The sequence below is a fragment of the Cyprinodon variegatus genome, unplaced genomic scaffold (genome assembly GCF_000732505.1).
Source record: "Cyprinodon variegatus isolate N-32 unplaced genomic scaffold, C_variegatus-1.0 Scaffold227, whole genome shotgun sequence".
NCBI lineage: Eukaryota > Metazoa > Chordata > Actinopteri > Cyprinodontiformes > Cyprinodontidae > Cyprinodon > Cyprinodon variegatus.
Window position 1 is genome coordinate 755,119 of NW_015150680.1, and position 17,785 is coordinate 772,903.

Here is a 17,785-nt window from a genome sequence, read left to right on the forward strand (position 1 = left end):
GGACTAAGTTCGGAATGGCACCCAGGCTAGGTAGTTGCAGGAAGGAAAGGGGAAATATACAGGTTGCAGTTTTTGAAGATGCATGTTAGAAGACTGGACCAACAATAAATGGTTGATTTTTCAATATCAAAGTGTGAAAAGTGTAGAAGCTGTATTCTAGTGTATTCTACTCCTTTTATCAGAGACCCAATCATAAAAACCTGTGCAACCAATTGCCCTCAATACTACTCTAAAAATAAATGTTATTATATCTAATTATAATCATTATAGACCTGCAAAACATCTGAAAATCAGGCTCTGTGTGGTTAGGTTACCGAAAAACACTCCGAGTCACTCTAAACACATTCTTCCTTCTGTGAAACATGGTGGTGGCCGCATTGTCCTGGAAGACAGGAGGATGGATGAGCCTAAATAAAGGGCAATTCTGGAAAAAAACTGTTAAATGCTGCTGAAAGCTTGAGACTGGGGCAAAGCTTCACAGAACAATACAACTTAATATACAGTCCGAGCTGCAGTGATTTAGGTATGGTTTAAATTAAAGAACATTTAGGTGCTAGATTAATCCAGTCTAAGTACATTCCTAAATTTGTTTGGAAATCTGTGCCAATGATTAAAATATGCTAACACTCTCCATCTATTTAGCATTTAGTTGGAATTTATTTAGTTGCATCCAATTAAAATGTATATCCACATCACACTTGGTGTTTTTGTAAAGAAAAATTGAAAAAATGTTTTTCTTTTTCATTTAATTTCAGCTAGGTTCCAACTTTCTGGTCGTCTAGCACATAAAATTAAAACAAAAAAAGTGGACATTTTGGTCGTAATGTCAAAAAATGTAAAAGAAAATCCAGAGGTTTGAAGACATTTGCAAACCATGCATTATTGTTTTACCTACTCAGTTATGGATTCTGTTAGTAACTCTAGACCACGGACACAATATTCTCAGCTTTGTGTTCCCTTTGTATATTTTGCAGAAGTTGTATTTGCTTTTGTGTTTTTTAAATCATTGCAGGTGCTGACAGAGCAAGGTTGTGTGTTTCAAGAGCGGCATGGTTGGGAGAGACCTGGCTGGTTCAACAAAGAAGGGCCGGCTCCTGTAAGACCCCTACATAACACTTACATTAACACAAACTGTCAATGCCTTTTAACGCTGTGTTTTTATGTTTTATTAAAAGGTTAAAGACTATGATTACTATGGAGCTTACAACATTAAAAATAATGAGAACTACAAATACAAAGAACTGCTTGGCAAAGAGTACACCTTTGACTTCCCTCCGCATCATGATGTGGTAAGCAGATGTGTTTGAGTCAATTTCCTTTTCTCAGTATAAAACAAGTTACCACAGGAATGACGAAAAATATAAAGAAGTAGTGTTAATGGGTATAGTCAGTAGGTTTAGTGGTGCATAAAGAGCTTTACAGCTTCACACTCATTCAGAAGCTTCATCGACAGACAGCTTGGATTTAAATTCTCTAACTTTGCCTTTAACTTCTCTCTTGTCTGCCCCAAATGATGCAACTATAAACCAGCTTTCTTTGAAATAAGGAGATGGCAACTGAATGTCTACGCTGTGTCTTGTTGTTTTAAATACAGATTAAAAGCGAGTGTCTCTCATGCCGACATGACGTAGCTGTGTTTAACATGTCCTACTTTGGGAAGTTCTATCTCACCGGACCAGACGCCAAGAAAGCAGCTGATTGGCTCTTCTCAGCTGACGTCAACAAGAAGCCAGGTTAGTCAGGCAGCTGTTTCAGGTAACCCACATACACACAATATCCCTGAATGAAATGAATGATTCATTAGGAGACCTCTCCTGAATTCAATGACATGCTGAGGGACTAATTCAGCTGGTTCATTCAGGCGTGTTGCTCAAACACCAATAAAACTTATAAGACATTGGCCATTTAAGAATTAAAAAATGTGTTTTTACTAGCTAATATGCACCTTTACACATGAATTTAACATGCTTTTAAATGACCTTCTGCACAGATACAGTTGTCTATGCAAGACAAGCCTGCATCCTTGTGCATCCAATATTTCATTCATATTAAAATATTATATCTCTTATAAAAGTATATGTCTGGGAAAAAAAAAACATCTCTTTTATTATATTAAATAACTCTTCATGAGCACGTTGTCTCATTAACAACACTGTCACACAGATAATCACTCTTTTAATCAATGAAGGTGTTACCCATGCATATGTAGGAGTGACTGCAAACAGTGTCTTTTTTGGCAAATGGATGACCCAAGTCATAAATTTGTATCAATTGTAATTTGTTACAGAGTTATTACAGGGTTTTTATTCATAATGTCTTCATTACTGATGTCTTTGTAGTTTATTATTCCATTAGAGATTCACACCGTTTTAGGGTCATTTGACCCTCATTTAATTAATTCCCTTTAAACCTCTATTTTATAAAAATGAGAAGAGAGCATTTTTAGTCAAACATCGATCTACAGTAGTGCATTTTTTTATTTACATTAAAATATTTATTTCAAGGGAAAAATCATATGAGAAACTTTGGGTAATTTTTGAGGGGAAAAACATATTTTAAATCCTAGCTACACATGGTTAGGACTACAGCTTTTTTTAGCTACAATGTTTACATCCTGGGAGCTTTTATGAAATAAAATGCTATTTGATTTGTTTCAATAGCACTTAAGCTTTTATATAAGTATTTGTCTAAAATGGGTTTTTGTCCTGCTGTCTCTGCTGTGTTTATCCAGTGGTGCAGCTTGTTCAAGGTGATTTTACTTCTTTTTTTTTTCCCTTTAAACTCCTTGATGTGTGCTGTGCCTTAAATAGCTTGTGGCAAGGCCAAATTGGACTTGAGATTTTCTTTTAGTAAGGACTTTCTACTTTGCTCTTTTGCATGACTAATGGTTCTCTCACTTTAGCTGTGGCTGTCTGAAGCTTTTCCACAATTATCGTGAGCCTTTTGGCCATTCCAATCAGTTAAAGTGACACTGTTACATACTGTTTTCATTATTAAATGATAGAACAGTTCTCAGTGGGAATGTCGAAATTAAGCATTTTGAATTATAACCTCAGTAAAAGTGATTCAATTCAAATGGATGTTTTTTTTTTATTTATGTTTTTAAAAAAGAAGAATGTATATTTGTATTTGACATACTAGTAATGCAGTACTTTGTGTTTGTCCATCGCAATAATATGACAAACTGAAGACTTTAGTTGAAATATGATTCAGTTTTAAAAGATCATGAATTAAGAATGCTGTTGCATTGTGCTGTATTCGTTTGCATTTCCTTATGGAGTTATTAATATTTCACTGGTAAATATGTTTGCATGCTTCAGGTTCCACTGTGTACACTTGTATGCTGAATAAAAGAGGAGGGGCGGAGGCTGACCTGACAGTGAGCAGACTGGAGCCAGGTGCTGCCAAGCTGCCGCTGGCACCAGAATCCAATGGTATGAACCAAACTGTCATCCTTGGTTTTATAATAGCTACTGTAACTAAAAGGACAAAACAAATAGGCTGAAATATAACTGGGTCAATATGTTATTCTTTTTCATACATACATATATATATATATATATATATATATATATATATATATATATATATTCAATTAAATGCCAGCACTTATAAAAGCACTTATAAAAGGTACCTCTATATTATTGATAAGCCAGGGCTGTTTAATTTATCTGCTAAAAAAACAGAAATAGAATAAACCAGATTACATATTTTGGTTAAATTACATCTGCCTTTTTTGAGATATTTTACATACTGTAGGTATTGCTATGTTCTGCAAGCATTTGATAAAACGCTCATTACTGATGTGTGTAGTTGTATTTCTCTGCTGGTGAGGGTGCCTCATTTCCTTAAACCATCACCTTCCTTTTACCCAGGGGATGCCTACTACCTTGCCATCGGAGGTGGGGTCGCAGAACACAATTGGAACCACATCAGAACAGTTATTCAGGACCAGGGCTTCCAATGCCAGCTGACAGACCACTCTGAGGACATGGGGATGATCAGCATCCAGGGACCAAAGAGGTTAGTGGAGGAAAGAGGTGGAATGGCTTTTAATGGCTGAGAGCTAGTTCTTATGAGCAGTGTTTATAAGAACTGGCTCTGTGGGAACTTTTAGCTTTAGCCTCAGCTTGATTGTTATCTTTAATTGCTGCATACTTTGCAGTGTTGTGGCCTCATGAAATGGTGAATGGGGTATGTTGTATTGAATGTTTTGGTTGCAGCTCCTCCATTACTTATTTAGGGCGAACACGAATTGCTAATTGCAATCACCTGCCCTTTTTTTTTTTTTTTTTTTTTTTTTTGTACTTCGTAGGGAAATCATATTTAAATGCCAATTCATATGGGCAGCAGCATGTGTTTAATCATAGACAAATACTCCAAAGGTTGACGACAATTTACTTCATGTTTTTTAAAGAGACATTATGTACGTTTTTACTGAGGAGTATCTTTAAAATAATTTTATTTTACCCTTTACGACTAAAACATTGTTTGATGAGTACATTTCCTAATTTTACTTCTGTTTGGATGTTCCCATGCTGTTCGGTGGAAGTGACGTCAAGCGTGTCCATGTTAACATGCAAACAATCAAAGTGTTATATTCAGTATGAGTTTTGTTGATACTTAAAAACGACTTGCATTCAGTTTAACTCAAACACCAATGGCAGCTCCAGGTTAAGTGAAAAAACTAAAGACCTTTCAAAGTATGAATGGAAACTATAAGCTGAAGAGTGCTGCAGTTCTGTGTTTTGGCCACAGGTCATAGTCTTATTAGACTTAACATAGTCTCATTAAAACTTAACTTAATGTAATTCATCTTAACTGCAAAATACTTCCAAACTGACAACATTGCTGGTTGCCATGCAGTGGGTGATGTCTTCACACACAGATGCACGTGACCTGATCGTCGTATCTCCGATTGAGCTGTTCCTCCCTGCAGAGCAAAAGGGGGGCGGGCTTATTTTCAGATCTTTGTGAAGGTAGAAAGGCTCAGTAAATAAAGCTAGTTTCAGATGTATGTATCGACCGATCGGATTGGCCGGCTTATACACCCCTGTTGTCTTTTGTTCTGTTACTCTCCTACTTCTTCAAAAAGGTTTTCTTTTGTTTTCCATTTTAAACTGATTGTTCACTGAAATGTGGTCAGTCTGGATAATTTCATTAGATAGGAAATTCCATGTAGAACTTGTGTTCTAAGCCATCACCTACAGTTGGTACCTTTTATCAGGTTAAAAAAAGGGCCGACGATATAAGGGCCTCCAACTTTGTGGCTTTGTTCTGCCTCCCTGCAGCATTTCTTTTTATTTATTTTTTTCACACAGAGCAAGTCAGGCTAACTTTACTTCTTGATCTCAATCACTGCTCACCTCAGTCTATCTTTCTCTTCTCTCTCACCTCCTCTCCTCCCTACATCGCTGCCCTTTGCCTTTCTTCTTCCCGCTCACCGAGCTGCAGGTTGCGTCCACCCCTGTTCTCTGTGTGGGATTTGTCGATTTCTCTTCCTGAAGGCCTTTCTTACCCTCTGTTATCCTGAGTTCCTTTTTTCTCTCTCTCTGGTGATCTGATAGATCTTCTTATTTGTCTTCTCTCCCTGTTCCTCGCTTGTTGCCTGGTCGACCTATTCTAAGTCACCTTGCCTCAGCTTTGATGCTTTTTCTCACTGATCTGCTTACGTTCAGAAATAATTATTTCCATCCTGTCTATAGTCTACTACTCTAAAAACTATATTGGTGTTTGTGGATTTTTTACTCTCCCTGTTTTCTTTCTCTCCTCTCTCTCTCTACAGCAGTATATTTATATCCATCATGTGTGAGGAATTGCAGAAAATTACTCTTCCTCTGTTTTGCTTTTGTTCCCTTATGAAGCAAATTGATCCCAGTAAAGCTGGAGAAGCGGGAAGATTACAGTGTTTACAGAGATGTGTTGGTGTTTTCTCTCCCGGCGTTGTCTCACTCACTGTTTCCCAGTGAGGGAAGTCTTTTGACTCAAAGCTTTTCTATCACGCAGCTTGGCACCAAGTTTAAAAGTGCGAACTATTGCTCAGTCCTTTGTTCGGGCAATTATGAACAATATTTGCAATTGTTACATCATGAGTAATCTTGTTCAACCCTAACTGAGAGATCAGAGTTAAATGGTAAATTAAAGACATAAATGACTTCAATGAGAGCTTCCTTTATTACTGGCCTTTTGCTCCTGGGATTTTAAGTTCTTTAGAGGGAATTTGGACTAACTGGAGCCGAGTTTGAGGGAAAATCAGCCGTTATTACCAACTCATAAGAATTAAGCTTCCCTTTTTTTTCCCATGCCCACACATTTTAGCATACATTACATCAGTTGGTTTTTAGAAGTTGCTTGCAGAAAGATGGAGAAGCATAACCTGAGCCATTCAACAAATATCCTCATAACTGGCTTTTTGCCACAACCAAGGCAAAAAATATCCGCTGTTTTCTCTGGCTTCCCACTCATAGGGATACCAGGCCAAGAGTGCAAATATAAAATATCATTTTTATGATGATTCATCATTATGTAATATTGATTGCAGTGTAGTTTGCAGGAGGAGGAGAGTTTGCGCATTTTCTCATAGATCCAGAGTTTCTTTTTTTTGAGACATATGTGGAAGCTTAAAAACAAAGACTAATTCTTTCTCCTCTGTAAACATACAGCAGGGAATTCACATGGTAGTGCAGACTCCTATCAGTTTTTCATTTGCAAATTGCCTTATTTTATAACAGATTTTGAAAACAGATATCACCTTGGCCCAGTCACCACAATGATGAACTTGATCGTTTTTATAGACGGCTTAGAAAAAATAGCTTCTTCATACGTGCATCACTGTACAATGCTGTGGTACGTATGGTGCTTAAAAACTGCCAGTGAATCAAACTAAAACTGTTGTCATAGACAAAATGCATGCGCAGCTAATGTAGGGCACTATAGCGGCAAAGAGCCACATTGCTGGCATGTAAACACTCAAAGAAGAAATGTGTTTTTTACATTTGCAATCTGGGACCGATTAGACACGATTGTTTATGTTCTCCCATAATGTCGGATATGTATCTAAATTATAAAACTTTGCAGATGCACCTAATTTGGTTTCCTTGTGGATGGAACCACAAATAAGAGATGCAAATCTGCCCATCTAGTCCAGCAGATGGTACCAGTTTGCACCTGTTGTCATATCAGACTTAACTTGTTCTCTTATCAGCCACAAACACGGGAGGCACAGAGGCAATAGAGAACAACAGAGGACGATGGAATGAAATACTTCATAATTTAGCATGCCATTATGTATGTTAGTATGTCTGGGAAAATCCTCATCGAAAGTTTGTTTCTAATTATGAGATATTTTCATTGGTGTCTTAAATAAACATTAAATTTAAGAATAATTTGTTAATCCCAAAGAGAAATACAATGTTTAGTAAATCAAATCCAGTTTTCCAATGAGATGGTGTTAAAAACTGTAAGCAGGAAGGATCTTCTATAGAGGTCTGTCTTGACACTCTGTTGTTGTTTGGGGCAATGCACCAATCTGCCTGTATGATCTGGTTTGATGTCTCTGTAAAGTGCCTTGAAATGACATGTGTTGGGAATTGCATTGAATTGAATCAAACTGATGCATTATGAGATTGTATTTTTTTTATTTTTTATATTTACAGCCGGGAAGTTTTACAGGAAGTTTTGGACACAGACCTGAGTAACGAAGCCTTTCCCTTCTCTACACATAAAGTTGTGAATGCAGCAGGACATCAGGTAAAAATACGAAGAAACACTCAAAGATGTAAATTATGCACCATCAAGGAACAATGTATTTATTTGGCAAATAAAGATTTTACTAGCAGCGTTTAGAGAGAAAAGATTATATTTCTTACTTTGTCTCTACTAATAAGAAAAGTCAATCCATGTGTCGATGTCCCTCAATCCCACCCTTACCAGTCATTTGCTGCACAATGTTAATTAGCTGACTTAATAAAGGCTGATAGATAATTTCTTTGCTATTTTAAAACTTTTCCAGTTACAGAAATTCAGGAAGCAAAAGTTTCACCTGTTTTACTCTATTTAAGCAAAATTAGATTCAAAACTAATGGCAGCATTACTGTCAAACAGCAATATGCAGGCTAGCCATGTTCTGGTAGTTTACTCTTTTATTATTTTAATTAATATTGTGTTATGAAATCAATCTGATGTGCTTCTGTTGCACCATAAAGGGAAGAACAGATAAAATCTGTAATATACATTGCAGACTAATCACATAAAAGCTATTAATTAAGTACCTCCTATTGATCAACTGTTAATTTAGCATCAATTCATTCAGCACCTTTTTTTTAAGTCTTTACACAATCAAAAAGCAAATAATTGATATGGTGAGCATCATCTTTATAGTCATCGTTGTTATACTATTTAAGCAAGTTATTTAATGTTACTGTAACATATTTGGAGTTTTGACCTTTGATTTTTGACCTATGATAATTAAAAATTAAAAATAAAAAAAAGGAAGGAAGGAAGGAATGTTGCACTCATTATGGACTCATGCAGCGGCACATATGTTCACTCAACCTCAGTCCCACTTAGTTTCTCCTTCTTCAATTATACAATGCCCCGTTAGTTGCAATCTGCATCTTTGCACGTCTCTGCAGGAGTGTTTGTGCATGTGTGCTGAGTGAGGGTCTTGTGTTGTTTTCCAGCTGGTTGTTGGCCTTGTCACGGTGACAGTTTAATGGCTGCAGAGCTGTTTGTGTGAGCATAGCTCTTCCTGCCCCTCTGCAACCTCTCACAGCTCATTAGACCATTTCTGCCTGTTTCTGTTTTCCTAACTTTTCATCGACAGCGGGTGCACAAGCAAACAGATTTATGCACTTTTATGTTGTCTGTTTGTTTTTAGCTAGTTGGTACATGAGTGTGATCGTGCATTAGGCATGCATTCATCTGGTGTATGTCACGGTAACATGCCTCAATGTACTAACCTACCCTGAGCTAGGAGATGTGCATATGGAGCCTGCAGTGATCCCTGACTGGACAGATGGACTCTCTGTCATTGCACCAACTGTGAAAACTGTTGGAGAAGTCATTTTATGTCCCCTTCCATATTTCATTCCCTTTCAACATGGAGTACGCTTTCTGCTTTTGTAGATAATGATAATGTTTTTGCAAAAAAAGTAGCATTTTCTACATTTTCATCTTTATCTGATCTTTACCATTTTACATTCTTACTCATTTTTATGTCCTTTTTTCTTTGTTTCCCCAACTTTATGCAATAATGAGCAGAAATAAAGCTTCAGTAGGACATTTTGAACCTTCACAATAATCCCTCCCTCATTTTAACACTCTTTTCTACCTGATCTGCCTTCCAGGTTCGAGCGATGCGTCTCTCATTTGTAGGTGAGCTTGGCTGGGAACTGCACATTCCCAAAGACTCCTGTGTTCCCGTCTACCGAGCTGTCATGGCCGCCGGTGCAAAGCATGGCATCATCAATTCAGGCTACAGAGCAATCGACTCTCTTAGCATAGAAAAAGGTAATGTAAATATTTTAGATTATTGAAACTCAGCAGAAATACAGATTGAGTTAAACATTTCCCCTTTTACAACTTTGGTTATAAGAGTGGATTTTTATTTTTTTGCTCATAAATTCTTTGTTTTCCTTTATTTCATCAGGGTACAGGCACTGGCATGCTGACCTTCGGCCTGATGACACACCTTTGGAGGCGGGGCTTGCCTTTACTTGCAAACTGAAGAGTTCCATCCCGTTCCAAGGCCGGGAAATACTGGAAAAGCAGAAAAAAGATGGACTGAGACGACGCATAATCTGCTTCACCATCGATGAGTCAGTAGATCCTCAACAAAAAAACCTGCAATTAATCCTTCAGCAAAATAGAACAAAAACTATTATTTTTATTGCTACTCGAAGGTCGTGGCTACAACTTTCTCACCAAAGGATACATTTTTCAAAAATAATCCAACCTCAGACATCTAGATTGGTGAAAAATGAAAGAATCCCTTTTACAGAACAAAGAAGTGCATAATAATTATTTTATAAATATTTACAGATCAAAAACATATAAATATTTACTTATGATAAAGACATTTCAAGAATTGATTAGATTTTGATTCTTCAGATTTTAAATAAATTCTTTACAATCTGATCTCAATTTAAAATATTTGTATTGAAACACTTTTTTAGCTGTTGCCTGGATTAAATGACGGAAATTCTTCAACATATTAATTCTAGTATTATATCAACATTCAACTGCAAATTGATACAATTAAAATAGTTAATGGTGGCTTTGAGGTCAACAAAAGTGTTTTTGTAAAAGTTTGTGATGGGCATAGATATATATATATTTTTAATCTGTAATCTTGGAATTAATCTAGATTAACCTAGATTAAAATCGCTCATTTGAATTCTGCCAAAGACATTCATGTGTGTGCTACCTCCATAATTTAAAAGAAAAGGTTTACTTTTTTATGTTTGCAAAATTATACGTTATTTCCTCTTCTTACCTAAGATATGGACAAAGTTATAAATACTTTTTTTGCGCCAATTGTTACTGTGTTTTTGCTGAAAAAAGTTCCGATTATAGATGTCCCACTTTAACAATATAGTATCTCCAAAAATCTGACACACCTGTCAACTCGATAAATTTCTCATCTTTCACGGTTTTCTCCACGGCGTGCTGGTTATGTGTTCTCATGATGGTTCCCCTCGCAGTTAGTTTGTAAGATGGGTCACCTGTGGCCGCCTGGAGAATGAGCTCGATCCGATCAGCCACGCTGTTGGGGTGGCAGCTTGTCGCTTTGCACTGAGCGAGGGGATTGGTGAGCTTGGCTGATAGAGCTGTGCTTATAGCTGCATCCATGTCAGCACTTCACGTTTGATGTGGTAATTTCACCGTACGCCTACACAGGTTGGAAGACTGATTCATTCTCGCCTCACAAATACACATCCGCGTTAAAATATCAAGGTACCATCATTAGTATAGACCCAGCTCCCACCCAACTGTGAGAATAAATCAACAGCAACATTGTTTTAAACACCCGATAAGAGTCTGCTGTTTACGCTGCACATTAACACCAATAAGCCCAACACTCGTAAAAATCTACCTTTGGTTATGTAAAGCGATCTTTATGAATTTATATGAGAATTGATTCCCAGTGAAAACAGCTCATTACTAGCCAAAGTAACTATACAGTTACATTTTATGATCTAAAGTAGTGAATTTGTAAAACGTTCATTGTTGAATTTTAAGTAAAACTAGTGGTTCAAACCTGGAATATAAATACATTAAATAATTCATTTCAAGGTCTAAACATCTGGAAACGTTGAAAACTAATCTACGCTATTTTTATGCGTTTGGTTTAACAAGTGAGTTGCAATATATTTATGTAGATGTATGTTGTTTATAATAAATGAAAAATAAGGCATTTATTTCTTTGCACATTGACAACATTCATTTGGCCTTAAAATAGGTAAGAAGCTGAGAAATAATGTTTTTCAGGTTATTTAACCAAAAAAAAAATATATATACTTTGCAATATAATTAACAAGCGGTTATATTATTCCAGAAAACTAGCTGGGCTGTATTATCCCAGGATGTTTGCATTGAAAAACATAAACCATGCAAATAAAATCATTATAGCTCTCAGAAAATAAAGAATGTTTCTTAATTATAGGCAGCAACTGTCGGTCACTGCTTAGATGATCTGAGGAGCTTCTTTAAATTAACTTCTAAAAAAAAAACCAGAAAAGTAGCGTAGTTACCGTAACTCCTTCCTTACTTAATAATGTGTTAGTCCCAACACTGGGAATGATAATCTAAAGACACATGATCTTAGACGTTGCCAGATGGTAGTAGCTCCTTAAAAGCTCTGGGAAATGGCTTCTTCTCTTTTTTACATCCTCAGATGTAAGCGAAGAAAGAAGCAAAGTAAGAGTGAACATCGGTAGAGCTTTTGAGCATTGGTTCCCGGCTTATGGCAACAAAAGGGCTTAGGAGCAACTCAATGGTTGCCGCTTTCCTTCTGGACAGTTTAGTTAAATGTTTGCTACACAGAACCTGGAAACCGTCGGGAAAACATTACAATTAAAGGTGGGAACATAACCGTGTGAGCGAAAAACCTACTGACTTGGACGACTTAAACTGTAGCCATTCCATTTAAAATGACATTGTTATTACATCGACTGGTGAATTACGGAAAAGCTGAAAATATATATTTTTTTGGTATTATTTGTATCTTTAATGGGAAATTTCCATATAGACTTTATTCGTTGACCATCTGACCTCCCCTCTGTTTATCAGTTCCTTTCAGGTTCTATAGTTTTGCAGGTTTTATAGTTAAAATCTCACCACTGTAGAAATATATGCCTCAAAGCAACACTCTGTAACTTATGACCTTAGCAGAGATCTATTAAATGATATTCCAGGTCAAAATACAGCATTTGAAACATGTAGATACCCTGTGCTGGCTAATCTTCTCCAAAACTACAGGGAACAGATTATTACATGTTTTGGAGATTTATTTTTTTACAACTAAAGTTCCCTACAGCTACTCCACTTTCTAAATATCAGCTTGTGTGCAGTTTTCATTGATGTATTTTGCCAGACTTTAATGAAAATGTTTACATTTTATTTCCTCCTTCTTCACACCAGGAAAGTACCAATGTTTGGTTTGGAGGCTATATTCCGCAATGGCGTCCCAGTCGGTCACCTACGGCGAGCAGACTATGCCTTTTTTATTGACAAAACTCTTGGTTATGGATACATCCGCAACCCTGATGGAGGAGTGGTAAGATTTTAAGGAGATGCAAACACCAACACACTGTATTCTCCCTTTTATTGTCATTTCTTACTTTTAAATATTGTTATTTTTATCTCTCCCAGACTAAATAAATAAATCTTGACTTCCTAATAAATGTTAATCCATAACAAAGTTAAGAGCACCTGGAGAATGATTGGGGAAGTGATTTTTTTTTTTCCCTAAATTTTTTTATTAAAACATTAAATCACAACTCTGATCCAACTAATAAATGCAATAATCTTTTTAATATTATATTTTTAAATGAAGGGCAAAGAGCAACTATTTAGATCTTGTTTCAGTAAAGTGTTGGATTTCCTTTGTTGCAGGCAAATGATATTTAAAGAGAAACTGGTGTTGCTCAGTGTTTTTTATTATGAAGCAACCAACTGTGTTAGTTCAGTGGGTAAATGACTGAGAGACAGTTTAGTAGATCAGTAGGGAAGGATGTAAAGAGGGAACAGTGCACAGGTGAGTGAAAATAAGTTTTGTGACCGGTGACTCACAAAGGGCTTAGTTGCGTTTTATGTTCTTATTCTTTAGTCTGTTCATTTGTTTGTTGTAATTTCCTTTATATCCTTCTTTCATTATTCCTTTCTTTAAGCCTTTCACATGTTTTTTTTTTTATTTATTATTTTTACTGAAGAAATTTTTAATTTCTTACAGGTGAGTGCCGACTTTGTTAAAACTGGCGAGTTTACTCTCGAAAGAATGGGAATGACATACAAGGCCAAGGCCCACCTCAAATCTCCATTCGACCCTGAAAATAAACGTGTTAAGGGGATCTACGAGTGACCGGTCAGAGAACGATATGCAGCCTGCCACTTTTTTCACATTCAGTTGCAATTACAATAATGCATATATTTGCCATTTAAAATGTTTCTAAAATGTATTTCTATTGTATTTTTAACATTATTCAGTATAAAATCAAAGCAGGAAGAATCTGGCTCCACTGTTTCTAAAAAGGAAATAATGTAAGATTATCATAAAAAATTTCATCAAGATCAAGATTTTTTTTCTCTTAGTCAAACTACTTTTAAGAATCTGTGTGCATATTGGCATGTATGACTTTAAAGATGACCTTCTAACTGCAATTACCGTATTTTCTGGACTATAAAGCGCACTTCACTATAAGCGGTAAATTTTTAGGAAAAACTAGAAACGTACATATATAAGCCACACTGGGCCATAAGCTGCCTTGTTGTAGCATGTTGTTGTGCTAAATGAAAATTAGACCCTTATTCTTTCATTTCCAACTTTGACTTCCCCCTCTGGTGGTCAGGAAAAATCCACAGAAAAGCTGCACCATATTTTAAGCTGCATGGTTCAAGGCTTGGGGAAAAGTATCGGCTTATAGTCTGGAAAATATGGTATTTCTCTTTCTGGCAGCTCACTTTGCATTGAGCCGTTTAGCAGAACTCATAATAATGATCATAGATTTGTTTCAGTATTGCAAAGTTCTATGTGAAGCACTGGCAGTGGCTGCCTTTAACCAAAGATGTCTTTCAAGGGCTCGGAAAAGAGATTATCCATGTTTGTGTGTGTTTTTACTCAAATTGAATCCCATGCTGATGTTTCCTTAGTAATGAGGATTTATTGTTATTTGGTTTTTAAATTAAGAGCAAAGCTGTTTTTGATTCCCCATTAATCGGCTGCATCATTATCACCCACAACTGGAGATCAGGGCTTCATCCTGAAAGCTAAAATATTCATAAAGTCTAGCAAACTGACTGGCTGACCCCCTGTCTCTTGCTTCAAAGTGTTAGATCTGTGCCTTGTGCTCTTTATCCCCACAAAATAGCCTCAAGTAGACATTTTTCTTTCTTTTTTTTTGTTATTTTATGAGGCTAAGTCTAATCAATCCTTAATCTTTTTTCTTAACATTGATGCATACTATTCTATGGTGGGTATTTCTGTCTCATTAGGTTAAAAATTATGTGCAGGAGATGATTTCATGTCTTTCCCCAGATGCAAAACTGCACAAAGTATAGAAAATGTGCACTTTTTTAAAACCTTTAGAAAAAATTCAAACAAATCAGCTAAAATCAAAAGTCTTAAGTCGTATTTAGCTTTAGGACACTTTCCTTTACCTTTTTTATCTCCCTTTGTCAAAACATCATCTGTCAAGGTATAATAAATTAGCGGGATGGAACTTTACCCAACAAAATTGCATTGATATGGAGGTATCAGAGTTTTGATATGGCCCTGATCGTTTTTGGTACAGCTGTGATGATGATATTTTAAGGTTTTATTCTGTTTCTGTTGAAATGTTTGATTGATGGAAGGCAGAAACAAAAATAACCACATCCCACTAACTAATCTGTACCTTTAACAGATTTTAATGATACACAGCAGAACTGAGCCAGCTGCTCTACAGTATGTTAGCTGTATTCTTTGTTATAACATTAGTTTATTAAACTAAGGCTGTGTCTGAATGTCTGCCTGTATAGGGCACTATATAGTAGTTATGCCATTTTAGACGAGTGTCCCAACATCTGGTGGATGAAAATGTAGTGGCCTTGAAATTTCCCACAATGTACCTTGAAAGTAGTGATCATCCATGGTGATGAGATGATTGAGGGGTTTAGGGGTTAGGGTGGATGTTTGGAAACATGCCTAAATGTTATAATTTGGATTTTAAATCAGTTTTATAGTTTAGATTTACGCTTCAGGGGGAGTTTGAGGGTTCCAGGTCATTTAAGTTCCAGGGATAAAGGTTAATGGTATTGTAATAAACAACTGCAGTTACACTTAGGTGGTAAAAAATAAAAAAATAAATACAGTAGGTAAAATATATATTAAGGGATGCTGCTCTTAAAGAAAGATCCCTGGTTTTAGTTTTCTTACCTGTTGCCATTCACTCCAGTGACTATTGTCATTTTTATGTTTCAGTTGAAGTTCTTCAAGCTGTGATTATTAGCATAGTTTATTTTAATCATTTTTATTTTTGCATTTTAGCCCCTTTAGGAGCTTAAATGTTGTTAGATTAGTAAAATTAGGTCTAACATTTTAAATTACCTCATAAATAAGATGATTTCTGCCAGAGAAGAATCAGCAGAAAGATGCAAATCTGCCTCAGCCTCACTAATAAATAGTGTTGCACTGATGCCATTTTTTGGCCCCGGTACCTGGTTGTGCAGTATTGGCCAATACCATCTGTTTTAAATAGATGTGTGTGTGTGTGTGTATATATATCGAGAACTGCATACTACTTGTATGTAAAATAATTGCTATCATGGCTTTGTCAAGCTGCTGCCGACCTTTGTGAAGCAGGAAAAAGACTACCGTAATACAAAGTGAAATCCAGTAGAACTTTTTATTGCCTACCTGGAATGGGTGAAATTAGTTGAGCAAACTTTTGGCTCTCAAAATGTTATCGATGCCCTTTTTGTTGGTACTGGCCGATTCGATACCATTTTAGTACTGGATCGGGGGCCCCGCCCGATACTGGTTTCGATATCGGTGCAAACTACTAATACCAATTAACTAGTAAGTGTTTTAATACTAATCTTGCCATTTATGCCATAAATTATAAAAAAATTTTTTTTATTAAAAATTGACTTAAATGTAATACATTTGTTAACTGGGCCTATTTTTTTGCTAGTTTTAAAAGCCAGTCATCCTATGTATAGCATCACTTGTTTACCTGATTATCTGACAGATTTCTATGTCTGTTTACACTGCAGTCGCCTGAACAGTTATTGTAAAAATGGGTTTTAACTTTTAAAAGAAAGGGACAAGGATGCCACTTACTAATTCAGCGATCTAAACACAATTTTGGAGACTCTGACTTTTCTGATTACTGTTGCTGCTGTATTTTGGGCAAGTGTAGGCTAGTTTCTGATTTTAATGATCTTGATGCCATTTTCTGACATATAAATAGAGGCGCAGTTTTTTTCTGATCCAATACTGATAACTGGACTAGGCGTATCAGCTATCCCTATAACTTCCCATGTGAGCTAAGGCTTACCATAAATATTGATTAAAAAGGTAAATTAAAAAAAGATATAAATGTATTTTATATTATTTATTTACATTAGCAGGAAAAAAAGAATTGACAGTTCCATGTTAAGTGCACTTGTTTGGATCTCTGATATCCGATCACCGATAAATTCAGCTAATTAAACATCAGAGCCGATGTTTGATTCAGATATCACATTGGTGCATCTCTGCAGATGAAGGTAAATACACATCTGTCTCACTTAAATTAATTGCTTCTTTGTCATTTCCATTCTGAAGGGTGGCTAAGAAAAAAACTTTTGTCACACTGGTGTAATCATTTAGATAGCCAAAGACATAGATTACAAATAACAAATTATTTTGAATTTCTTAACAGCCCAAAGGGGAAAACATAAATTTAGATAAATCAATAAGTTACATGTATTTAAAAAAATAGTTAGGGTTTTAATGAACTCATCTGAATGGAGAGTCCTAGAAAAGACTTTAACGGAAAATAAATTCCTTGTTTATTTAATTTTTTTTTTCAATGCATCTCTACCAGGGTTTGCAATAAATGTAGGAGCTGTAACTTGTAATAGAGAACTGGAACATAAAGTGTTCTTTAGTCATAGAACAAGAGTATAAGTTAGTTTGAATTATTCTTTCTCTGATGTTTGCCGCTGCAAGTCAAGCACAAAATGTTTACTAAAGAATTCATTAACTCTGTCCATGAAGCTAATTATTTTTAAAATCATAGTTCTTAGGACAAACTTAAAATAAAAACAACATATTTTGTGGTTAAAGAACACTACTCTTCAGAGTCTTTATCATTACGTGCAGCACGAGCTAACTGACATATGAGGAGCATGGTTTTTTAAGTCTAGAGAAAAGAATCTCATGGTGCTGATTTAAAATAATGAATGTGACATGCAAAGCAAAATAATTGGAACAACTTTTTGGTGTCGATCTAGATTTGTTACTTATGTCTAAGACAATTTGTTTATTATTAAAAGATTATTTTATCTAAACCATGTTGTGTGTTTTTATTTTTCATAATAA

At 35.8% G+C, this 17,785-nt stretch overlaps 1 protein-coding gene across 1 annotated transcript in view; it reads left to right on the top strand.

The window, feature by feature from the left end:
* The window catches only part of sardh (sarcosine dehydrogenase), a 40,830-nt gene extending 23,079 nt beyond the window's left edge, over positions 1 to 17,751 (top strand). Inside the window, exons 13-22 of the mRNA XM_015381052.1 lie at positions 1,013 to 1,096; positions 1,176 to 1,289; positions 1,595 to 1,733; positions 3,321 to 3,434; positions 3,876 to 4,023; positions 7,656 to 7,749; positions 9,348 to 9,510; positions 9,650 to 9,818; positions 12,643 to 12,778; positions 13,454 to 17,751. Of these exons, the coding sequence (XP_015236538.1) occupies positions 1,013 to 1,096; positions 1,176 to 1,289; positions 1,595 to 1,733; positions 3,321 to 3,434; positions 3,876 to 4,023; positions 7,656 to 7,749; positions 9,348 to 9,510; positions 9,650 to 9,818; positions 12,643 to 12,778; positions 13,454 to 13,582 (1,290 nt within the window). The 3' untranslated portion in view covers positions 13,583 to 17,751. The remainder of the gene's footprint in view (positions 1 to 1,012; positions 1,097 to 1,175; positions 1,290 to 1,594; positions 1,734 to 3,320; positions 3,435 to 3,875; positions 4,024 to 7,655; positions 7,750 to 9,347; positions 9,511 to 9,649; positions 9,819 to 12,642; positions 12,779 to 13,453) is intronic.
* The last annotated feature ends 34 nt before the right edge of the window (positions 17,752 to 17,785 follow it).